Below are 20,119 nucleotides of genomic sequence, written 5' to 3'. Positions count from 1 at the left end.
TGCCCCGCCGCGAGGCCGCGGGGTGGGGCCGAGCTGTCGCCACCGCCCGGCCCGGTCCGGCCCCGCCATGCTGGACTTCGCGATCTTTGCCGTCACCTTCCTGCTCATCCTCGTGGGCGCCGTGCTCTATCTCTACCCGGTAATGGCGGCGGGGCCGAGCGGCCCGACCCCCGCTGCAGGGAGCGAGTGGCCGCGGGCTCTCTCGCCCGCGCTGCTGACGGGGCCGGGGCTGCGGCGGGGCCGCGCAGAGCTGCGCTCCATGCTGGGGCGGCCGTGCTTCGCCTGTTCCGTGCCCCGATGAGCCCTTTTAGAAAGGCTGTACGCCTCGGCTTATGGTCTGCGTGTGCGCCGGTCCGTGGGCAAAATCCGGGTGTCGGAGCTACGCTGGAGTCTCCCGTTGAATCAGATGGTTAGAGCCTAGTTTGGCCTGTGGGACCAGGCACACGCTCACAGCTGATCAATTCTGTATAACTCGGCAGGTCTGAGGCCTGAGGATGCGCTTTGTCCAGCTCTGTTTAACGTTTGTGTGTAGTGCAGAAGCATTGGTTTGGGAAATCCAGTTCTCCTGCTAGAAAGCTGTGAAACTTGCCTAAAATCTACATTCAGAAAGGCTGATAGGGTTTCCTTTTGCTATTCAGGCATCCAGACAGGCGTCAGGTATCCCTGGGCTGGCTCCAACTGATGACAAGTAAGTGCTTCCCATCTTAACATTGATTGGGTTCAGCCTTGGTGGTGGATGTTGCAAATGAATAGGTGGCTTCTTTGTGTTCCTCAGGGATGGCAACCTGCCAGACATTATTGCCAGCAGAAGTTTGCATGAGTTCTTGGTGAACCTTCATGAGAAATATGGCCCGCTGGTCTCCTTCTGGTTTGGAAGGCGCCTTGTCGTCAGCCTTGGCTCCATTGATCTCCTGAAACAACACGTGAACCCCAACCGTTCATGTAAGCATCATCTGCTTTGTCTTTGAGTCAGTTTGTTCCATATGGCCTTGCTAGGCATCGTATATCAAAGGAAAGAGAAAGAAAATGAAGCTTAGTTTGCAGCTGACATAGTGATTCAGATATGTCTTTGGTACTGCTTATTGGAATTCAATATTGGTGACCAAGAGCTGCTGCTGCCCAGCAGCTATTGAGAAATTTCTGTGCTTCTGCCTTCATCTGCTGCTTACAGGCAGATGTTTATGGGAAGTTCATGTTCGTTAATCACTGGAAGCAGCCAGTTGAAAATCCTATAGGAAATTGAGATATAATTTAAAAGCAACTTGGAATACAATTTAAGATGGGGAGTTTTACTAAATTAAATCTGAAAAGAGCTGTGATTGTGATAGCTCCCTTACATGGCTCTGTGTGGAGTGTTTTAAAGCCTTATTTCAAGAAGTTCTTTAATTTTCATTTTTGATTGAGTTGCAGAATTTTGTGCTGAAAACTTCTAATGATCTAGACTTGAAAGTGGTCAGTAGAGCTGGTAGCTGAACTGATCTTAGTCTTGTGAGAATGTTTTAATTTCTAGTGAAGCCTCTCAGGTAGATGTTCTACTTCCTAAGGTAATCACAAACAATAATGTAGTTAGGTTGTTTAGGTTTAACCTGTGGTTTTTGCAGTTTTCTTCCTCTCATGTAGATATACGTGCTACTTGCGTACTGCTGATCTGGTAGCACAGGCTCTTTTCAAGCACAGGAAGATGTCAGCTATAAGTTATGCTGGGTTGTGATGAATAAACTTCTTGTACGTTTGCATAAACTTAAAAAAACTGCTGATGCTCTGGGAAAGAAGTAGGAGTTAAAAATCAGCAAGAATCATTGGATAGTGGTTGCACTCCAGAAGGTGGAAGCTCACCCTGAAAGATTTGAATGCACTCAAGTGTAAGCGTGAGTATGTTTGGAGAAGGTTGAGTAGACATTCACTTTCTGAAAGCTCAGAGAAGTGGTGACAGGCCCTTGAGCAAACAAGTTGTCGCAAACATAATGAAGTTGGGAGCGTACACAAATACTGGTGAAACGTTGCCTGCGCTTAAATGTAGGAAGCAACCAAGGCAGCTACAGACCAGTCTGGTCTCCTGTAGATGCCAGCAGTTAAATATATTCATTTTAAAATGTGGAGTGGGGAATGCATTAAAACGTGGTCATGCTTCTTAGATAATCAGACTTCTAGATTAAAAAAAAAAAAAGAAAAAAAAGAAAAAAAAGCATAGAACTGTGTTTCTGGACAGTTGAAAGTGTGATACGTTTCACTAAGAGGAGTGTAAATGTAATCCTAGAGTTGTTTTCAAGTCTAGCACAAAGTATGAAGTCTGTAGAAGTGCTTGGCAGTACAGAGTTCTGTCTCTGTGAGGGGTTTGTCCCTTGTGGGATCACTGATCTGCTGCCTCTGTAGAGAAATAGATGCTTTCCAAATACTGTAAAACAAGAGCAGAATTATGCAGAGGGCAGCTGAAGCAGTGCTGAGTTTGCAGCAGTGAATGTAGCAGTGGTGTAGGACTGCCAGTTTGCTAGGGATTGGGTGAGAAAAATATGGAGCTTGCTGCTGAGCTAGCAGTTTCCTTCCCCTACCAGGAGAACATTGCAGTTTCTGCAGGTGATGGTGTTAAGCATTCTCCTGCCTCTCCACATGGCTCTGCTTGCTAGATTTGCTTTGTGGGCTTTACCATCAGTAGGGCATTGTGGCATTAATAGCAAAACTGCTCCATGGCAAAGTACTATGGAGGGGAAATTGCCAGCAGCAGCTACAGTCACATAACAGTTTGTTCCACATGCAGAGCTGCAGATACCATTTGCAGTGCCACAAAGCACATGCATGTACTTCTTGTTGTTGGAAGTGGGAAATGGGATGATCTGCAGAGCTCTAAAACATTGGAAGGAAAATGGTGTGAGAGAAGAACATTTAGCTCACTGTATTCACACCTCTGGTTTCATTAGCTGTCATGTGATAGTAAGTCCTCTGAAGGTAGGAATTGTCTCATTGGGAGTTAGTTCAGGAGCATAACAAGGCTTTGATCTCTGCTAGGTAGAGTCCACAGTAGGTAGAGTCATGTACGTCTAGCCCAGCTCTCATGTTTTGTGATGCTTTGAAGGTTTCACTCCATCTGGGAAAAATAACAAACTGTGATAAACATTGAAAATCTCTTGCTTGAAACTCTTTGTGTGCTGCTTTCAAATAGCTGCTTAGAGATTCTACTGGTTCTGTGACACTCACAGAAAGAGTCACAGGAACAGGAAAGCATGTCATAGGCTGTGCTCAATTGCACAATTTTGCATTGACTCCTAATGTACTTCACCACATTAATAATGTAGAGGTCCTGGTGGTGAGGTTTGGAGTAAAAGATCTAAATGAAGCAAACTGTGAATACAGAAGATATGGGGGGTAGACCAAGTTGGTGGCAGAGCCATCTAGAACTGGAAAGCTGGGAACGAGCTTTCAAAGCATTTTTACGAAAAGTATTGAGAAAAGCAGCTTGGTGGAGCCAGGAGGCAACCTGCACAGGGGGAGCTGAGCACAGGATGGTACCCTGCCACAGGGAAGAATCTTTATGACATCCTAATCCATGTGGAGCAAGAGAAACTTAGCACCCCAAAGAGACCATGCCTGGTGAAGGAGCCATGCCTTGTTCACCTCCCAAAAGTAGCAGCACTCTGTCGAAGAGCTGCCTGTTTTCATCGTGCCTGTGCAAAAGAGGCTTCTGAATGATGTTTTCTTTATTTTCAGCGGATCCCTTTGAGATGATGTTGAAATCCTTCTTGAGGTACCAGTCCAGCCTGAATGGGGATACAGGGGAAAGCCACCTGAGAAGAAAGCTGTATGAAAGTGCTGTGACAAAGTCCCTGCAAAGTAACTTGGCTCTCATCCAGAAGGTAACTTCCTCTTCTCCAGTGGAGAAACCCTATGTAGCTCACAGAGGAAAGTTTAATGAGAATGATTACTAGGGTAAAGAAGCTGCATTCAAAATTATACTGGAATTTTAAGCTTGGGAGACAGAGAACAGCTTATGCCTGTTCAAGCACTGTGAGCATTTGGTTCTTGTAAGCTCCACTGGGCTGAGAGAAAGTTAGGTTTGGTGACATTTTATGCTAAGACATCAGATGCAATTAAAGATCCTGGAGCATATGGTTTCTGGATTTATTTTACAAGACAGGAGGGAGGAGCAATGAACCAGCTGTTGGGACCACAGACAAGTGGAGAACTGTTCTATTGACTCAGTCCAGCAACTAGTCTTATTTTCTCAATATGGAGCTACTCAGATTAAAGGGTTTAAGGTATTTTCTCTGACGGAGGGAACAGGAGATGGACAGGGCTGTCTTACATTGGGTGAACCATGGGCTCAGGCAGGATATATGAGGGCAGAATATTACTGTTCAAGTTAACAATGAAAGGAAACCCTTGAAAGTGTAGATGTACACCGTGGCCTTGAAAGTGTGGTCTATCTGAGGAACTTAGGGTGGGAATGCATTCAGTTTGGGATATGTTTGGTAAATAGGCTATTGATATTACTGTCAATTAATGGTTCCTTTCTTAAGTTGTCAGAAGAATTGCTAGCCAAATGGCTCTCCCTCCCTGAGGCTCAACATGTACCACTCTGCCAGCATATGCTGGGCTTTGCCATGAAGTCTGTTACCCAGACAGCTATGGGCAGCAGCTTTGAAGATGACCAGGAAGTCATTCGATTCCGCAGGCACCATGATGTAGTAAGTGTCACAAAGAGCCAGGAAGTTTCCTGTACTATTTGTTCAAGCCAACAGCTTGTGTCTGCATGTACAGTTTAGTAAAGGACAGCACAAGCAATTGCTGGGACTTTACCATTAAGCTAACATTAAGCTTTAGAGCTTGAGGACTGTTGACTCAACTATCTGAAGCTAAAACTATCAGAAAGATCCTACTGGTCTTACTGTCGTTAGTCTTAAGCCAGGTATTTCTAAAGAACCAGCAGAAATTGGGATCCAGTGACAATTGAGATGTATTTGGTCTACGTCAGTTAAAATCTCCAGAGAAGGCCAGTGTAACTTCACATTTTCAGAGAACCTTTGAAGGCTCTGTGGCGTTGTGGAGAGGGAAAACCTGAGGAAATCTGAAGCTGTGTTCACATTTGGGAACGTTAAGTCTGTTGGTAGTATGGTGGGAAAGAAGCGGGTTCACCTCTCTCTCAGGGTGGCCATGGCTTTTCCATACAGTTGTAATTACAGGTTTTTCATTTCAACTCAGTTTCAGCTGTTATACATGTAAGAACTAGGCATGGTGTTCTGAAGAGGGCACTAATTTCATTTTCAGAGGACAACTTCATTTTATATAATGTTTTCATTTTACTGAATAAAGCAGAATGAAGGAGTCCCTGCCTGTGGTGAGTGACAATGCTCTTCTCTCTGGCCTTCTTTCAGATCTGGTCAGAGATTGGGAAAGGTTTCTTGGATGGGTCCCTTGACAAAAGCACAACTAGGAAGAAGCTGTATGAAGATGGTAGGTTCTTCCCAAATCCAGTCTTCCTTCTACTTCACTTCTCCACTCTGATTAATGCTTAGGAACTATCAAGCATACGGAAGCACTTGATTTGCCTAGCTGTCTTGGCTTTTTTACAGTTTGTTGTTGTACTGTAAGCTACCTGATGTGTCTTCTTTACTCTTGCAGAAGATTAAAATATATCATTGTTTAGTGGTTCAGAGACAAGCCTGCCATTGTTGGTGTAGTTCTTGTGTCTTTGTGCGCTCGCTACGTGTTCTGTGTCGTATTAACTTTTGACCTCTTGCAGGTAGGCAGCTACTCTTAGGGAAGACCGATGTGTCATTTGGTCATAGTTAATAGTTTAAGCTTTTCAGTATTGACTAATAAGATCTTAAACCAGAGTAGCCTCTATCTAAAGCTAATAAATTAGTTCTAAATCCTGAATTTGTCTGAATTGCGCAACTTAAACTAGACAGCTAGCAGCATGTAGGTCCCTAAATCCCCCTAGTTCCCACAGCAGCCATCAGTAGCTAGTCATCCAGATATCTTGAGATGTGGAACCTTTGTGCCTAAATCCTCCCACACTTGTCCCACTTACCTCTCCCTGTCTATGCCAACTCTTTAGCACCATCTTCCTCTGAAATCGTTTCTGTAGAGCTCCTGGCAAAAGGGAGACCATCAGTCAGCAGAGGTGCCTTAACGCTTGAGTAATTGTAACTCCACAGGCAGTTCAAGTAATGTTATCTGGCTTAAATATTTTAATTGTGAGAGCTGGTTGAACACAGTATGTGATGGTTTAATGCTGATTATTGTTTGACCTTCCTCTACATGGTTTCAGCTCACAGAGTACACGTCTTGGTTAGACCTGTAAAGTTGGCTTTTTATAGGCAACTGGTGATATTTCATTCCTATGTTTTCATCTAAACTAGAAAAATCGCCTTCCAAATGTAATGCTAACAGGTTGCTTCTGTAAGTGAGTCCTACAAGGACAACTGTCTGAAAATCTGTTTGGGGAGATGGTTTCACTTCTCTGCAGCTCTCAGAGTGACCATGATTAAAATAATCATTTCTGTTTCTCCAAAGCTCTGAAAGAAATGGAATCTACCTTACGGAAAGTCATAAAGGAACGCCGAGGCAGATCATTCAACAGGCATGTCTTTATAGATACCTTGCTACAGGGGAACCTTAGTGACCAGCAGGTTTGTACAGATGTTGTGTCATCGCACGCTAATGGAGTTCTACTAGATTAGCATCTTATTATGTTGTAGCCTTTGGTTAAATTTTTGCATTTGAGTGAAATTCCTGACTAATGCAGTGTTCTCTCTGGCTTTTTTCCAGTCCTGCCATGCTTAATTGAATTAGACCTTGGTAGCTTTTCTTGCCACTGTTTCATTGTTATTTTTGTAAACCAGAAGTGTGTTAGTATTAAGCATGTCTGAAGTGCTATTACAGTGGAAGTTCTGTAAGAGAGTTCAGTCTTACAGATGAATTTCCTGCTCTCTGTGCTAAAGAGATTTTGTAGGCTTGAGTGGAGGTTGTGCTGTGCCTTTCTAATTATTGCATCTCATGGACTTCATTCTCTGAACTAGATTTTGTTTCCTAGATTTTGGAAGATACGATGATTTTCTCCTTGGCGGGATGCATTATTACTGCTAACCGTAAGTCATAAATAACTTTCTGTCCTCAGATTCAGCTGTCTAAAACTGACTGTGATGATGTGAGACTTAATCTCAGCTAATAAAAAGTGATATCCATCATTCTGTCTCTCCTGAGCTACAAACAAATAGAAGCAGGTAGTTTTACAGCACACTCAGTACAGCATCACAGCCAGTGAGTTGAAGCTGTGTTTGACAACCTTCTTAGCCTTTTGGTGAGCTTGTTGCTTTTTGCTTGGACCCTTAACCCCTGTCAAGTGATGCTAAATTTGATGAAAGAGCACCAAAAATTGCGAGTCTCAAAGACAGTGATGTACAATGGCTTCTGTTATGTGGGAAGGAAGTTAGAGCAGAGCCCTGAGATGTGAGTGGCTGCTTTGAATTTCTGGGGGATGGGTATATTCCATATATGGAAGAGTTCCTCTAGGGGCTACTTTGTTCTTTATAAGGATTTTGAAAAAGAGGTAAATGGAAATGTGACCTGAAGCTGTGTAAAATCTTTTATAATATGAAGATGGTTTGAACTTAACCCCCTGATTATCAGGTCCTGTATTTCAGTGAATGGGACTGGGACTTCAATCAAAACCTTTCTGTTGCTACTGGATATTGAAAGATATGGAAAGTAAATTTGGCATCTCCATTAACACTATCCCTGAAGATTATCGTCTCCAAATATTCCAGGAAAACAGTCTTTTGAAGGGGCTTGGCTCCTCAGGGGTTGCTGGATAGCGCTCATAAATAGAAGTGGTAGAAACCATTTTGTAGCTTTAGAGAAACTGCATCCTACACACTTATTTCTTAGGCAAGGTTTGTTTCTCGGTGTGCTGTTGAGGATATCTTCTGAGTATCTCACAAGATGGATGTAGAGGAGACAAGTGCTGGCCAATGTGCTGCAGAAAGCTGTACTGTTCTTCTCCTTGCCTGTCAGGAACCCAGACAGGGAATCTTGTGGTGCTGTGAACAAACCAGCCTTTTAGCTGATTGATCTAATAACCCTGGTTTTCCAGAAGGGGTGATTGCTAGAGCATTACAGCCATTTCATGGACCAAAGGGCTGGGAAAAAGACACGCTTTGATTGCTGCTTTGCTGGATTGTGAGGTCTTGAATCCAGGGCTATGAGACTGGATGACTTAGTCTCCTACACAGCTTCCTAAGCTCTTCATAGCCCTAGAAAGAGAATTTAAGCTTGCGGAGTCTCTTGTTACATTGGAGTTCAGCCTCTGCTTCTGACACTGAATATGGAATCAGTACAGTATATTAACAGAGGTCACCCTTGTCTGAGTCAGAAAAATAATGTTGCAAATACAGGAAGCAAAAAGGCTGAATACGGTTAGCAAAGGTTTGAATTTGCTGAATCCAGTGTTGTCTTGATTCCTTCCCCAGTGTGTACTTGGGCAGTCTATTTCCTGACAACATCAGAAGATGTACAGCAGAATCTCTACAAGGAGGTGGACCATGTTCTTGGGAAGGGACCAATTACACACGAAAAAATTGAGCAACTCAGGTGGGTCCCTGGTAAGGAAATGCAGAGGAAGGTTTTCTTGTGAAGTGGGAACCGGGGCTTCATGTGCCAGAGGCTGATGACCAGCCTATGCTGGATCAAAAGAAAGCATCCAAAAGCTACTATGTTTTTTGGAAGTGATCGAACACCAGGATGGCTAACAGCAGAAATAGGATCCACTGTAGGACTCCAAATAATGAGAAATGGGATGCTTTCTTCAAGTTATCTATTAGGAGGCCATTGAAGTTTGTTGATAGGGAAGAAAGCACAGAATTTGTGCCCTACCTGCTTAAAAACACTCTGTGCCAAGATAAAACCTGGAAAGTGTCTCTAATCAGCTACCAGAGAATCCTGTCTGTACCAATGGAACTGAAGTCTTTTAAGGAGGAGGGGTAATTCAGAATAAAAGACTGAGAATACATTCTTCCTCCTATTCTATGTCTCAAAGGATCAGGTTGGCGAAATTGAATGTATGTTCAGTTTTGGGTTCACAGCAATAACAGTGTGAGCCTTGCGTGGGATAGGGCTGCAAAAATGATGAATGGGAGCAGAGATTTACTCCTGATCTTGATTAAGCCACGCGGATGGAATGGGACAGAGAGCAGTGACTTCTTTCCCACGTATAAAGAAACAAAGAGAAAAAAAATTGGTGGCTAGTGATTTATTAACTCTAGGCTTGGGATTTCAGGAATAAAGTCATTGGGACCTGATGTTCCGTTTGATCTTTTTTTCAGGCTGTGGAGCAAGGATGAGAGTTAGCATTTTTATGGATGAACAGATAACGTTTGTTTTTTGTATAAGTGAAGTCTGCTCTGAGATGCTTTATCCCAAGGTTTCAGGGAGAATATGAGAAATCTCAGTTTCCTACTGATGCTTGCTTATAGCACACAATTAGGGTGGAAATGGCTATTTGAAGAAGGAAATTTGTTTTGCGTTCTGGTTTTCTGAGGATAGGAGTAACCAATAATTTTAATTGTAAGTTTAATGTGAGATGAATTTAGACAGAAAGCTTCAAAGAGTATTCTTTTTCAAGGGCTACAGAAGTAGGAGAGTGATTGGTGAATGGGGTGCCTCTATTTTTCACACATCTGTTCATGTTCAGGGTGTGCTTTATATTGGGACTAGTGTTAAGATTTGAGTAAAGGAGTATATCCTACTGCTTCCTGTATGAGTGAGAAATGCTGGAAAAGGCATGTTTACCCTTTCTAGCTGGGTTGGTTTGATTTACGGAAGAGGTGGTATGAGAGACATTTTGATGAACTGATAATGAGATTTAATGCTTATTGAACAGATGCTGGGACTCTTTGTCAAATAAAAATCAAAAAAAAAAGCTCCTCAGCATTGCTGCAGAGACAGCTCCAGGAGCGGACTGGGGCCTTGGAGGGCAGTAGATGACCAAGCTCTCCTTTTCTAGCACAAGGACATGAACAAGCTTCTTTCTGGAAGCGTTAAATTGACCAAGCCTTATTGATTGCAGATATTGTCGGCAAGTCCTATGCGAGACAGTGCGGACAGCAAAGCTTACTCCCATTGCTGCACAGCTGCAGGAACTGGAAGGCAGAGTCGACCAACATACTGTCCCCAAAGAGGTAGGGCAGTACCAGGAGCACTAGGCCGTCCTGCTTTCCTGAAGGGAAATTTTCTTTTTCCTCTTCATCGTATTTCTTTTTCTAGAGGGGTGAGGGAGGAAGACGATTTCTTTTGACATGTTTAACCTGAGCAGATGATCTGTCATCTGAAAGTACTATTTAGTCAAAGTTTGTCATGCAGTTCCTTTATGGAGTAGGCTCTGGGAATTTGTGCTCTCTTCCTGAGCAGGTTGGCTTCTGGTTCTGGGTCCACTGTGAATGAATAACCCTTTGAAGGGGTTTGTGGTCTCAGCTGTGCAAACAAGAGCATGGTTTCAGGCCTAATTATATCACCTGTATTTGCCACATGAGAGTGGAACCTTCCATTGCAGAGAATAAAGAAGCATGCGCATACGTACTAGCAAGAGTAGTGGAATGGGATCTGGCTCTCTCTAACTACCAAGATTTGCAGCATGGGTCTTAATAGGTTAAAATCCTAGCATTTCATTATAGAAATCTGTAGGTGAAAATGACATATAAATGTTTGTAAATGACCTATTAAAATGAGTGGTCAATAGAATAATTGTTGCCTTGCAGAGCCGTCCAGGTGTAGCTTAAATTGTGCGTTTTGTTCTGGTCTGACATATGTATCCTCATTTTTTTTGCAGACACTTGTACTTTATGCTCTTGGTGTGATGTTGCAGGACAGTTCATCTTGGCCATCACCATACAAGTATGTAGAATCAAGGCCTTTATTCTTTCTCAAATGAATTCCTTTCCTTTTTTTAATTAATATTATCTAGATAGATACAGATCTATAGAATTATAGATCTTCTTTTCCTTTTTTTAATTAGTATTCTATAGATCTTGTTTCCATGCAGAATCTTCTTTGCTGCAGAGCCTGTCTAAGCAGATTTTGGAGATGAGAGGGAGTCCGTAAGAAAGTGGATTTGTGACAATCCTTGTCTCCTTGGGCAGGAGTTTGGGGCAGTTCAAATCATGATCCTCCTAGACTTTTTGTATGTGTGTATGTTAGAGGTTTACAAGTTTGTTTGTTTGTTTCCACACACCCTGCTTAGGCAAATACCAGTAAATTCGTCTTAATGTTTTCTGTGACAGAGGGAGGTTTAAATTTGAATGGTTTTGGAATCACTGTCAGCATGAAACGATGAAAGGGAGGCAATGTTTGACAGAAATTTTGTGTTTTCAGACTGAAGGAAATGCTATCTCATTACTTTGTCTGTGGAACAAAGCTGGATCCAGGATAGTATATTGGAAGTTTAAAAAAAAAAAAAAAAAAAAAGTTGTAGCTTACTGTGGCCTCTGGATGGCAAGTATTAACATTAGTTTTGTTCATTTGGGCTGGAAAAAAAAAAACGTGGGTCAGTTATTCTAGAGAGAGAAAAAAGAAGGCAGCTGAAATCTAGGAAAAGGAAGAAGCCCTTAGAGCTTGTTCTCTCCTTCATGCTCTTTCAAGAGTCAGGCATTGATGATCCATCCTATGAACATCTTGGCAGGGATTGCCCAATAGGATGGGGCATGCACTGTGCTTAGGAGGGTTTCACTGGGGCAGCATGTAAAGAAAGGTGAGGACTGCTGTGAACACTGTTTTTATTCCAAGAAGAAGGAGAGTTGAGGTTGTGATTGTATTTATGTGACAGAGATGGGAGATCTACGCTTTGAAGTCCTTTCACCCATCTACCTTACATATAACCTCTGTGTTTGTTTGCCTTTTTGTTTGTTTGTTTGTTTGTTTGGCTGAACAGCTGTGATTTCCTCCCTTTTTCAGTATATGTGATTTGTCACTTCAGGGGAAATGTAAGCATGATGTTGCTTTAACTGAGGGACAACATCCACATGACTTTTCATCTTAATAGAAGCAGAGCTTGGATGTTTATACAAGAAGTCAAAGGCTTGAAGCACAAGCAGAAATATTTAGTAGAAAATGAAAGAGGACTGACTACCTTCAATCCATTATGTTATATATTTTATAATCCTGTTTGGTTTTTTTAAATTATTATTATTTTTCTGTAATAACTTATATTTAAATTGAATGGTATTTTATTGACCTCCTTTTGGTTAGTTGATTATGGGAACCTTGTTTTAACTTGTGAAAACCCTGGATAATAGTTTTCTTACAGCCTCCACCATACTAATGCTGGAAGCCACTTTTCTCACTTGAGTGAGTCACCAGCTTCCCTCCCCCAGCATATACACACACACCAGCTGCTTCAAGACAGGGGCAAGGGAAAAAAAGGAAAATATTTTTGGAGGTGAGAGAGGGGGAGGAATGCAGAGAGACTGGTGGGATAGAGAGGGAAGATAAATCAGATTTGTGTGTGTGCCCCGGAGGGAAATGGAGGACATGTAGCAGCACCAGCTCACTTGTGTACTCGAGCTAAATACCCACTGCTAAGAGGTAAAGCGTACTGTTTCCAGCCCTGCATCACACTCAATTATTAAGCACTTTGACCAAAGTGGGACACAGCTGACCAACAGAAAACGTAGATGGAGTGGATGCACAGTCACCTTCCTATACCTGTGTGGAATTACCTAGTATAATTTAGAGAGAGGACTGATGCTTTTTGCAGTTGAGTCATTGCCAGTTCCTTACGGTGATGTGTGTGTGACCATGCATCCAGAGGAAGGATTCTGTGCTCACTCAGTGTGTTTTGTCTTTCACAGATTTGACCCAGAGAGATTCAATGAGGATTCAGCCATGACAAACCTCTCCTTGTTGGGTTTTTCAGGAAGCCAGGAGTGCCCGGAGTTGAGGTGAGCATTAGAAAGCAGGGTTTTTTTGTGTTTCTGTGATAGAAAGAAAAGGAGGTTGTTTCAGTGTATTTCAGTCCAGACAGGCAGTTGTTTTTTGGCAGATTTACTTCATAGCAAGTTTTTTATTCTCTTTTCTTACCTTCTTCCTCAGGTTTGCCTATATGGTGGCTACAGTTCTGTTGAGTGTCCTGGTAAGAAAACTGTACCTTCACCCAGTTAAAGGACAAGTCATGGAGACCAAATATGAGCTGGTAACCTCACCAAAGGAGGAAGCCTGGATAACGGTGTCTAAGAGAAGCTAAGAACAAGCAAAACAAGGGTCTGGAAGTGCCAGCAGTGAAGTTCTGGGCAAGTGTCTTAAAGGCAGTCATGCTGGCAGCACAGTGACTCAGCCAAGGAATTTTAAATGCAGATTTTGTTACCTTCCACATTATTAACTGCATAGCCTTCTAGGGTAATTTTTTCTAATTCAACCAATAGTTGTATTAAAGTAGATGTAATCTGTATGCTTTTTTACACTTTTTGCCCAAAGGATTGCAAAGGAAGCAACAAAACCAAGCAGTGGTGTATCTATGAACTGTTCTGTGCCAGCTAGTCGAAGACTGGGCCTCTGGTTAGTCCTGCCCCTTCCTAACAGCAGGAGGATCTGGTGGGTAAGAGACTGTGCTGCAGGGCATGCTTCTTCATGGATAGCAAGTAGATAAGACCTTGAAGGCACAAGGACAAAATCTTTCTCTCTATATAGGTATTTTTATTCAAAGTGTCTTTCCTTCCCTTGAGCTATAGCTATAACTGTCAAGAAGAGCAGATACATCTTGTGGGAAGTATGCGTGAGTGTGTGTGAGAGAAAAAGAAAGTGGGGTGAGAATTGCACCATCGGGTCTCATGCTACATATGTAATCTTCCTGTGCTGTAGGATTGCAAGAGGATGGATGGCTGAAAAATGCTAGTAAACGAGGAGGAATAAAATTGGTTTGGCCCCTGAGAAAGCAGAAGCATTAGTAATAACATAATGAAATGAAATAAAACCACAGAACAAAGCCCTGGGAAAGGGATTCTCCATCCTGACAGTTCAGAGAGCAGCGTCTAATCTAATCAGCATCAGAAATTGATGACAGGTGCTTGCAATTCATTCGTCACTCGGCCAGCAATGAGATTGGTCATGCAAGTACTGGAAAGGAAGAGTGCTGATTTTATAGGGCTCTGAATTAATGTTGTGGTTAATAAGTTAAAAGCCTTTCAAAGAACCTTCCTCCTCCTCCAGAACAAGTGCCAGCCAAAGCAGCATCACATGCCACTCATTCACGTGCTTTTCTGTGCTTCTTTCTTTCTCTCCTGACTGTGACAGATTTTTGAGCACCTTGCTGAATAGCTTTCAAGGCAGGGGCCTCTTACCCCTTTATCTTAGTACTAGTATTGCCATCTGACCTATTCAGGTTATGTTTCTTCTATTTCCCATTTTATATAGGATCACCCTTTATCTAATCTTGATCTTTTCTCTGTAAATGTAACTTCTTTGTTAGCACCCTCCCCACCCAAACGCTGTGTTGTGTAGGTGAATTGTTACTCAGCCTGCAGCTGTGTATGCCTGAGCTGTTTTGCACAGCTACTGATGCACCCCACAGGGAGGTTCAGGGATGTGTAGCTTCCATTAGAGCTACTTTCTACTGCCTAAGCAAACAGGAGATGCTTCACATAGGGACATGGATGTTTTATTTATCTGGGTAGTTGCAATCCCCAGTGCAATTCCCAAGTGCAAACATTGTTCCTTTCTCTGTCTCTTCCGGGTCAGGAAATCAGCTGCTCTTACAAAAATGTTTTGGCTGTTGGATTCCTGCCAAGTGCTGTTCTGAATGCAGTTCTGTCTGCTCTTGAAGGGTTAACATTTGGTGCCAGCCTCTGTGGGCACCAGACAAAGAAAATTCTGCTTTTGGGTTTAGTATGTCAGCTCTGCTTTTGGTGAAGCCATGGAGATTCAGATTCTCCCCCCACAGTGCAGCGTGTGTTGGGGGAACAGTAGGACATAGATGCTGTTGTGCTGTTTTTTGTCTGCTGGGCAGAAAAAGGAAGGTTGTGCAGTTCATCTTGCTGCCTGTCTTGCATTGATTTTTATAATGAACTGCAAAAAAGCTCTTGCTAATCTGACCTACATTTAACTGAAGGTTGGTCATTTCCCCAGATGGCAATTCGTGTTAGCCTTTGCTTCGCTGCTTATGCAAAAATGCCTACTTTTCTTGAAGATTGCAGATGTTTTTTAGGCCTTGTGGAGAAATCTGCGTGATAAAGGATTTTACTTTAAAGCATCCCTAGTGTACAGAGGAAGCAAAATGGAAAGGAAAATAATGGTAGAATAGCACTGCCCTGCTAAGAACCAGACTAGAAATTGCTGACTTGGTCACATAACAGATCTTGGTCACTCAATTTTCATAGAGCCATCTGGTAGGAATGAAGCTTTCAGACACCAGAAAAGCTTCCCAGGGGTGATTGTTCGTACTTCTTTTAACAGTATTTCTCTGCCTTTCTGGAGCTATATGGGCCAAGTGCCTTGCAGCAGTTGCAGGAATAAAAGGGAATAATTCTGTATAATTTGCTAAGAATTTTCAGTCTGTACAGGTATTGCATCCTAAAAGACAGTACTCAGTCTGGGCCATGTTTCCAAACATGCTACAGGAGTCTGTGGCTGACAGGAGGGAAGAACGTGGCCCAAAGTGGTGGACAAGGCCAATGATCAGTTTGTGTTTGCTCAAAACTGCTGCAGTCAAGAAAAGGCCCTGACTCATCATTTCAGGTTACGTTTTGAGCTTTGGAAGGAAGGAGAGAAGTGAGCATCTATCAGACGTTCCTTATTCATTGCTCAGAGTGACACCAAGGACATGGCCATATTGTTTGCTGCAGTCTGTAAGTTTCCATTCCACAATTTGTGACAATCATTTCCGACAGCCTAACTATCAAGGTAAAATGCACTGGTGATCAGCCAAACTGTAGCTCCTCCTATTGTGCAACAAAGACCCTTCTTCCTATGGGAACGTTCATGGATCAGTTCTTTCTCATAGGGTTTTAGTATGTTCCAGCTGGAAGCTTGAAATACTGGTTTTGTTCCATTTCTCCCCTCACCCCTTGTCTCATGTCAAGTGGTACTTTTTTGGCCTCTTTTTCTAAGGAAGATGTAGTCAGGTTTGCCTCTCACCCTACTTACGTCTGACCATTTTCTCCTTTTCTCCTTTTCCTACAAGAAGTAACTTCTAAGCCTTTGGATCAAATTAGCTGCATTTGTCAGGAATCGGGGTTTGAAATCTCAACAGAAATTTATCATATGCATACATATATAATACAGGGGACTTTTGCTTTTAATGCTTCATATCTCTACATCAGAAAGCTACTTCACAACTTCCTCTGGGTGGTTTTGAAGAGCATACAGCGAAGCTGTTATTTCATTCCTTGGACTATTACTGCAGAACAAGCTTTAACAGAAGGCTGCAAATTAATGGAAGGCAAGAGGCTAAATATATCTCGGTGCCTGTGCAACCTGCTGCTATCAGAAGTAGGCAGCCAGCACGGGTGCTGGGAGCAGTCAGGCCGTTGCAAATTGACTCTCGTGGTTAACAAAGGTTTGTTAGCCTCATCTTGGTGGCAACTGGTTAAACAGTTAACGTAACTTTGTGGAGTAGACAGCTTGTTGAGCTAGCTTCCTACTGCCTCCAAAATAACCCTGAGTGGCGTTACATCTAGGTTTTAATTAACCTGGGCTGCATGTAGAGCTGTTATTGCAAAGTAGTAATATGTGTCTCCTTTTCCCAGCAGTTTAAGGACTTGCTGATAATGGCAGTGGCATGCAGTGTAGGGCTGAGGGCTGTACTTTTTATTTTGTGCCCTGTGGAAAGGGTGGTCTTTGCAACTTCTGTCCTGTTTGCTGCAAATGTAAGTGTTGTTTGTTGGACAGAGTGGACATTTGGTGATTTAAAGTACCTCCTTGGGGCTGCTCTTTTGCCAGCTCCCCCATTAGCCAATTACATGAACTAGGGGATGCTGGCAATGCAAAGGTGGGGAAACTGCGTATTTATCTCACTGCATAGTTCATTCATCAGCATTTTGGTACTACTTGGTCCACAGTTACTTAGTATTGCCATCCTGCTATCTCAAGTGCTGTACACATTCTCACTGAAAAAAGGTCGTCTTACATCTCACTGGGGCCATGGCTGACCTTCCCAAAGTTTGTACTCTTGCTACAGGAAGGGCTTCCTGGCAGGCATCCTTGGATATGGATGTGTCTTGGTCAGCAGAGTGAAGTCTGCAGATTACTGGCTTACTTTATGTGCTTGGATCCTTTTGTAAGGCACATGTAAGTGGGTAGAGCAGTACTTTCATAAAAGTACTGGGAGCATACAGGACTTCACCCATTTCCGTATCAAGAGTGAGAGGAAAGGAGAAAAAAGATCTGTAAAGAGAACAGAGATGTTCATCACCAGTGGGTCATGCCACCAACAAGTGGAACTGCTGTAGTTACCATGGCAGCTCGTTGCTACTTTCCTCTTGTCCAAAACAGAAATTGCTGGAAAATATTACCGCCACCTTTTTCTGTAGCATGAGAATGTGCACCCACTTTGGCATCTCTCTCTAGATTAGCTCAGGACTGTTTCTTAGCAGGCAGCCTTCAACTGAACAAAAGGCCTGTTTGACATCTCTTAAGATTTGATGCCAGTTTTTTGGTGATAGCAGACGGAGAAGAGGAACTACCACACACAGGGGAAAAAAAAAAGATGAAAATGTTTCTCACATATGGAGGGTGGGGAAGGAGAGAAGATAAGGGTTTCCATGGCAACATTCCTTGAAGATAAGTATTTTTAAATCTGTGTGAATTTTAGCATTCAAAACACAGTTGAGTTTCCCACAAAAAGATTTAGAGGAGGGTGGAGCGTAAAGAATCTTTTCCCATATTTTTCAGGTCATTCCTTCTTTTGCTGAGGAGCCTGATCCCAAGATAAATGAAGTATATGCAATTGCTCTGATGTTAATGCTCCTGTTAAAGGAAAGTCTTTCCAAGGGGCGAGAAGTATTGGTCAAAGTTCTGTATTTGCACTGGCAACTCTGGCCAAAGCATTTGATCGTCTCTTTAATAGGAAAAGTAATTTAATTAGATCAGTGCTAGGCCAGTAAGAAGCCACAAGGACAAATTCCGGGTTAAATGCTATGTAATTCAGAGCATGATCTACACAGATGACTCTCAGCTCAGTGATAGTGATGATAGAGTGATAGAGGTCTTGGCCAAAGACGAAGGGATGTAGCAGAACTGAATGCAGAGGAGCCAGACGCAGTGTGTCCCTGGTGAGTGCCTTGTCTGCAGCAATGACAGTGAAACATCACTGCAGGTAAGCAGCGGATGTTCCTGTGACGCTATTAGGCAAGACATGTTTGTGCTGTTTATTGAGTATCAGTGCTGGGGTTGCTCCTTGAAGCTTTTTTCTTCCATCTCCGCGTTATTGAGCTCCTTGTGGGCACTGGCATGCTGTGCTCCCACCTCTCTGCTAACACCCAGGCAGGTCAGCTCTGTCACAAGCCTGGCAGTGAGACAGACAGCCAGTGCTATGCCTGCTTGGCTGCCAACTTTCTCATCTCACCAAAAAAGGCTTTTTTTTTTTTTTTTTTTTTTTTTTTTTTGACAGTCACTTCCAACTCAGTAATGACTCAGACACTGCAGCAAGGGTAAAATGATCATCTTCCCTTTCAGACTTTTACGGCAAAAGGCCCTGGGTGGCCTCTCTGAAAAGCCAGAGCTTGCTGGGCAAAGCTGTTGGCTGGATTCAGTTCTTTAATTTAACGGATCGAACTGATGCTCCTACAGTGCTGTATATCTGCTGGCTCAGAGTCTGTGCTTCAGCAGTAGACGAAATGATTCCTACGAACTATTTGTGTTCAGCAGTCTTGGGGAGAGGTGGCTGGGTGGCAAAGAATAGCTGCACATAAAGAGAGGGTGCTGTTAGCTCTCAGGCTCTGTCCCAATATGCCTGGCCATGAATCGAGGAAACAACACTAAAGAGGAAAGCAGTAAACCATGTTTGGGCACTTATTTTTTGAGGTAGCGAGGGGAAGCAAATAAGAATGTCTGAAAAAGCAAAGTTCATTTTGTCAGACTATGGAAATCAGCACCTCAGTATTGTTTTGTTTTGTCTGAGACCTTGATACAGAATGAACTCAGATCTAGGTAAGGCAAGTTATCAACATCCTTACATCTTCATTGATAAAGCCTAATGGGCAGCGTGGAAAAATCTGAATTTTGTCACTCTTGGATTCTCTATTGGAGTTCAGTGTTATCAAGTCAATTATTTTCAATTTTGGAACAAACATTCATGCCCTGATGTCAGCACTAGCATGACGATGCATTTGTAGTTTCTTGGACTGAAAAGCAGCTGACTTGCTGATGCAGGAATTACTAGCTGCAAGTTATTGATTAAATATATCATGTTTATTCCTTTGCTTTAGTTAAGGCTGCTGTACCTTTTGTGCTATACTGGTGCTCTTGTTCCACGCATTTGCCTTACAGCTGAACCCTGGAAGATGCAGAAACTCTGGAATATCTAAATAACAGAAGTGCAGGAATTTCAGTCCCTGCTCGGCAATCTTCAGCATCCAATGTGTCACAAGCTGACTCTTATTCATTCTCAGTTGCTTGTAAGTTAGCCTATTACAAAAATGGGTTTCAGGACACCATGGGCAGTAGATGGCTGTAAATGGATTGCTGCTGTGCCAGGGAGCAGTTCTCTTGTTGCACCACTTATGAACGTCCACACGTAGCTCTAAGCCCCACAAATAGAGTTTCCAGGCAAAAAGCCCTTCCTTTAGTCAGGCTGCCTGCTTGTGCTTGGGGAGAAAGATTGTTTGTTGCCCGCTGTGTGGCACATTAGCTTCTGACCACGTCCTGGCTCTGATGCGGTTGTCCTGCTTTTGCAAGCTCTTCCAGGAGCCTGAGTGGAGGAAAAGTGCCTTGAGAGAAGAACGAAGTGTGTGAGTTAATGGGAGCTGACAGGGATGCCTGCAAGAATACACCGTCGCGTATTATGAAAAAGCAGCTGAACCAATGGTTACAGCTGCCCCACGTTTACTGGTGAGCCGGGTATTTGCTAACAGAAAGTATTTGGAACACTCAGCATTTCCACTGTGCAGAATTGATATTAAATTTGTAGGAGTGTGCACCTTGA

At 42.9% G+C, this 20,119-nt stretch overlaps 1 protein-coding gene across 1 annotated transcript; it reads left to right on the top strand.

The window, feature by feature from the left end:
• Nucleotides 1-20: 20 nt before the first annotated feature.
• Nucleotides 21-20,119, top strand: LOC122162162 (cytochrome P450 20A1). Its single transcript, XM_042822223.1, has 13 exons — nt 21-139; nt 639-688; nt 776-942; nt 3,703-3,848; nt 4,512-4,679; nt 5,367-5,445; nt 6,511-6,626; nt 7,031-7,085; nt 8,466-8,586; nt 10,061-10,172; nt 10,820-10,884; nt 12,837-12,926; nt 13,078-20,119. Exons 1-13 carry the CDS (start codon nt 68-70, stop codon nt 13,226-13,228), a joined length of 1,392 nt encoding a protein of 463 aa, XP_042678157.1. The 5' UTR covers nt 21-67; the 3' UTR covers nt 13,229-20,119.

Source organism: Centrocercus urophasianus, unplaced genomic scaffold, assembly GCF_019232065.1.
Source record: "Centrocercus urophasianus isolate 14NV4802_14NV808 unplaced genomic scaffold, USGS_Curo_1.0 seq_20, whole genome shotgun sequence".
Taxonomy (NCBI): Eukaryota; Metazoa; Chordata; class Aves; order Galliformes; family Phasianidae; genus Centrocercus; species Centrocercus urophasianus.
The sequence above is the reverse complement of the archived record's forward strand: the minus strand, read 5'-3'. Positions and strand labels throughout refer to the sequence as shown.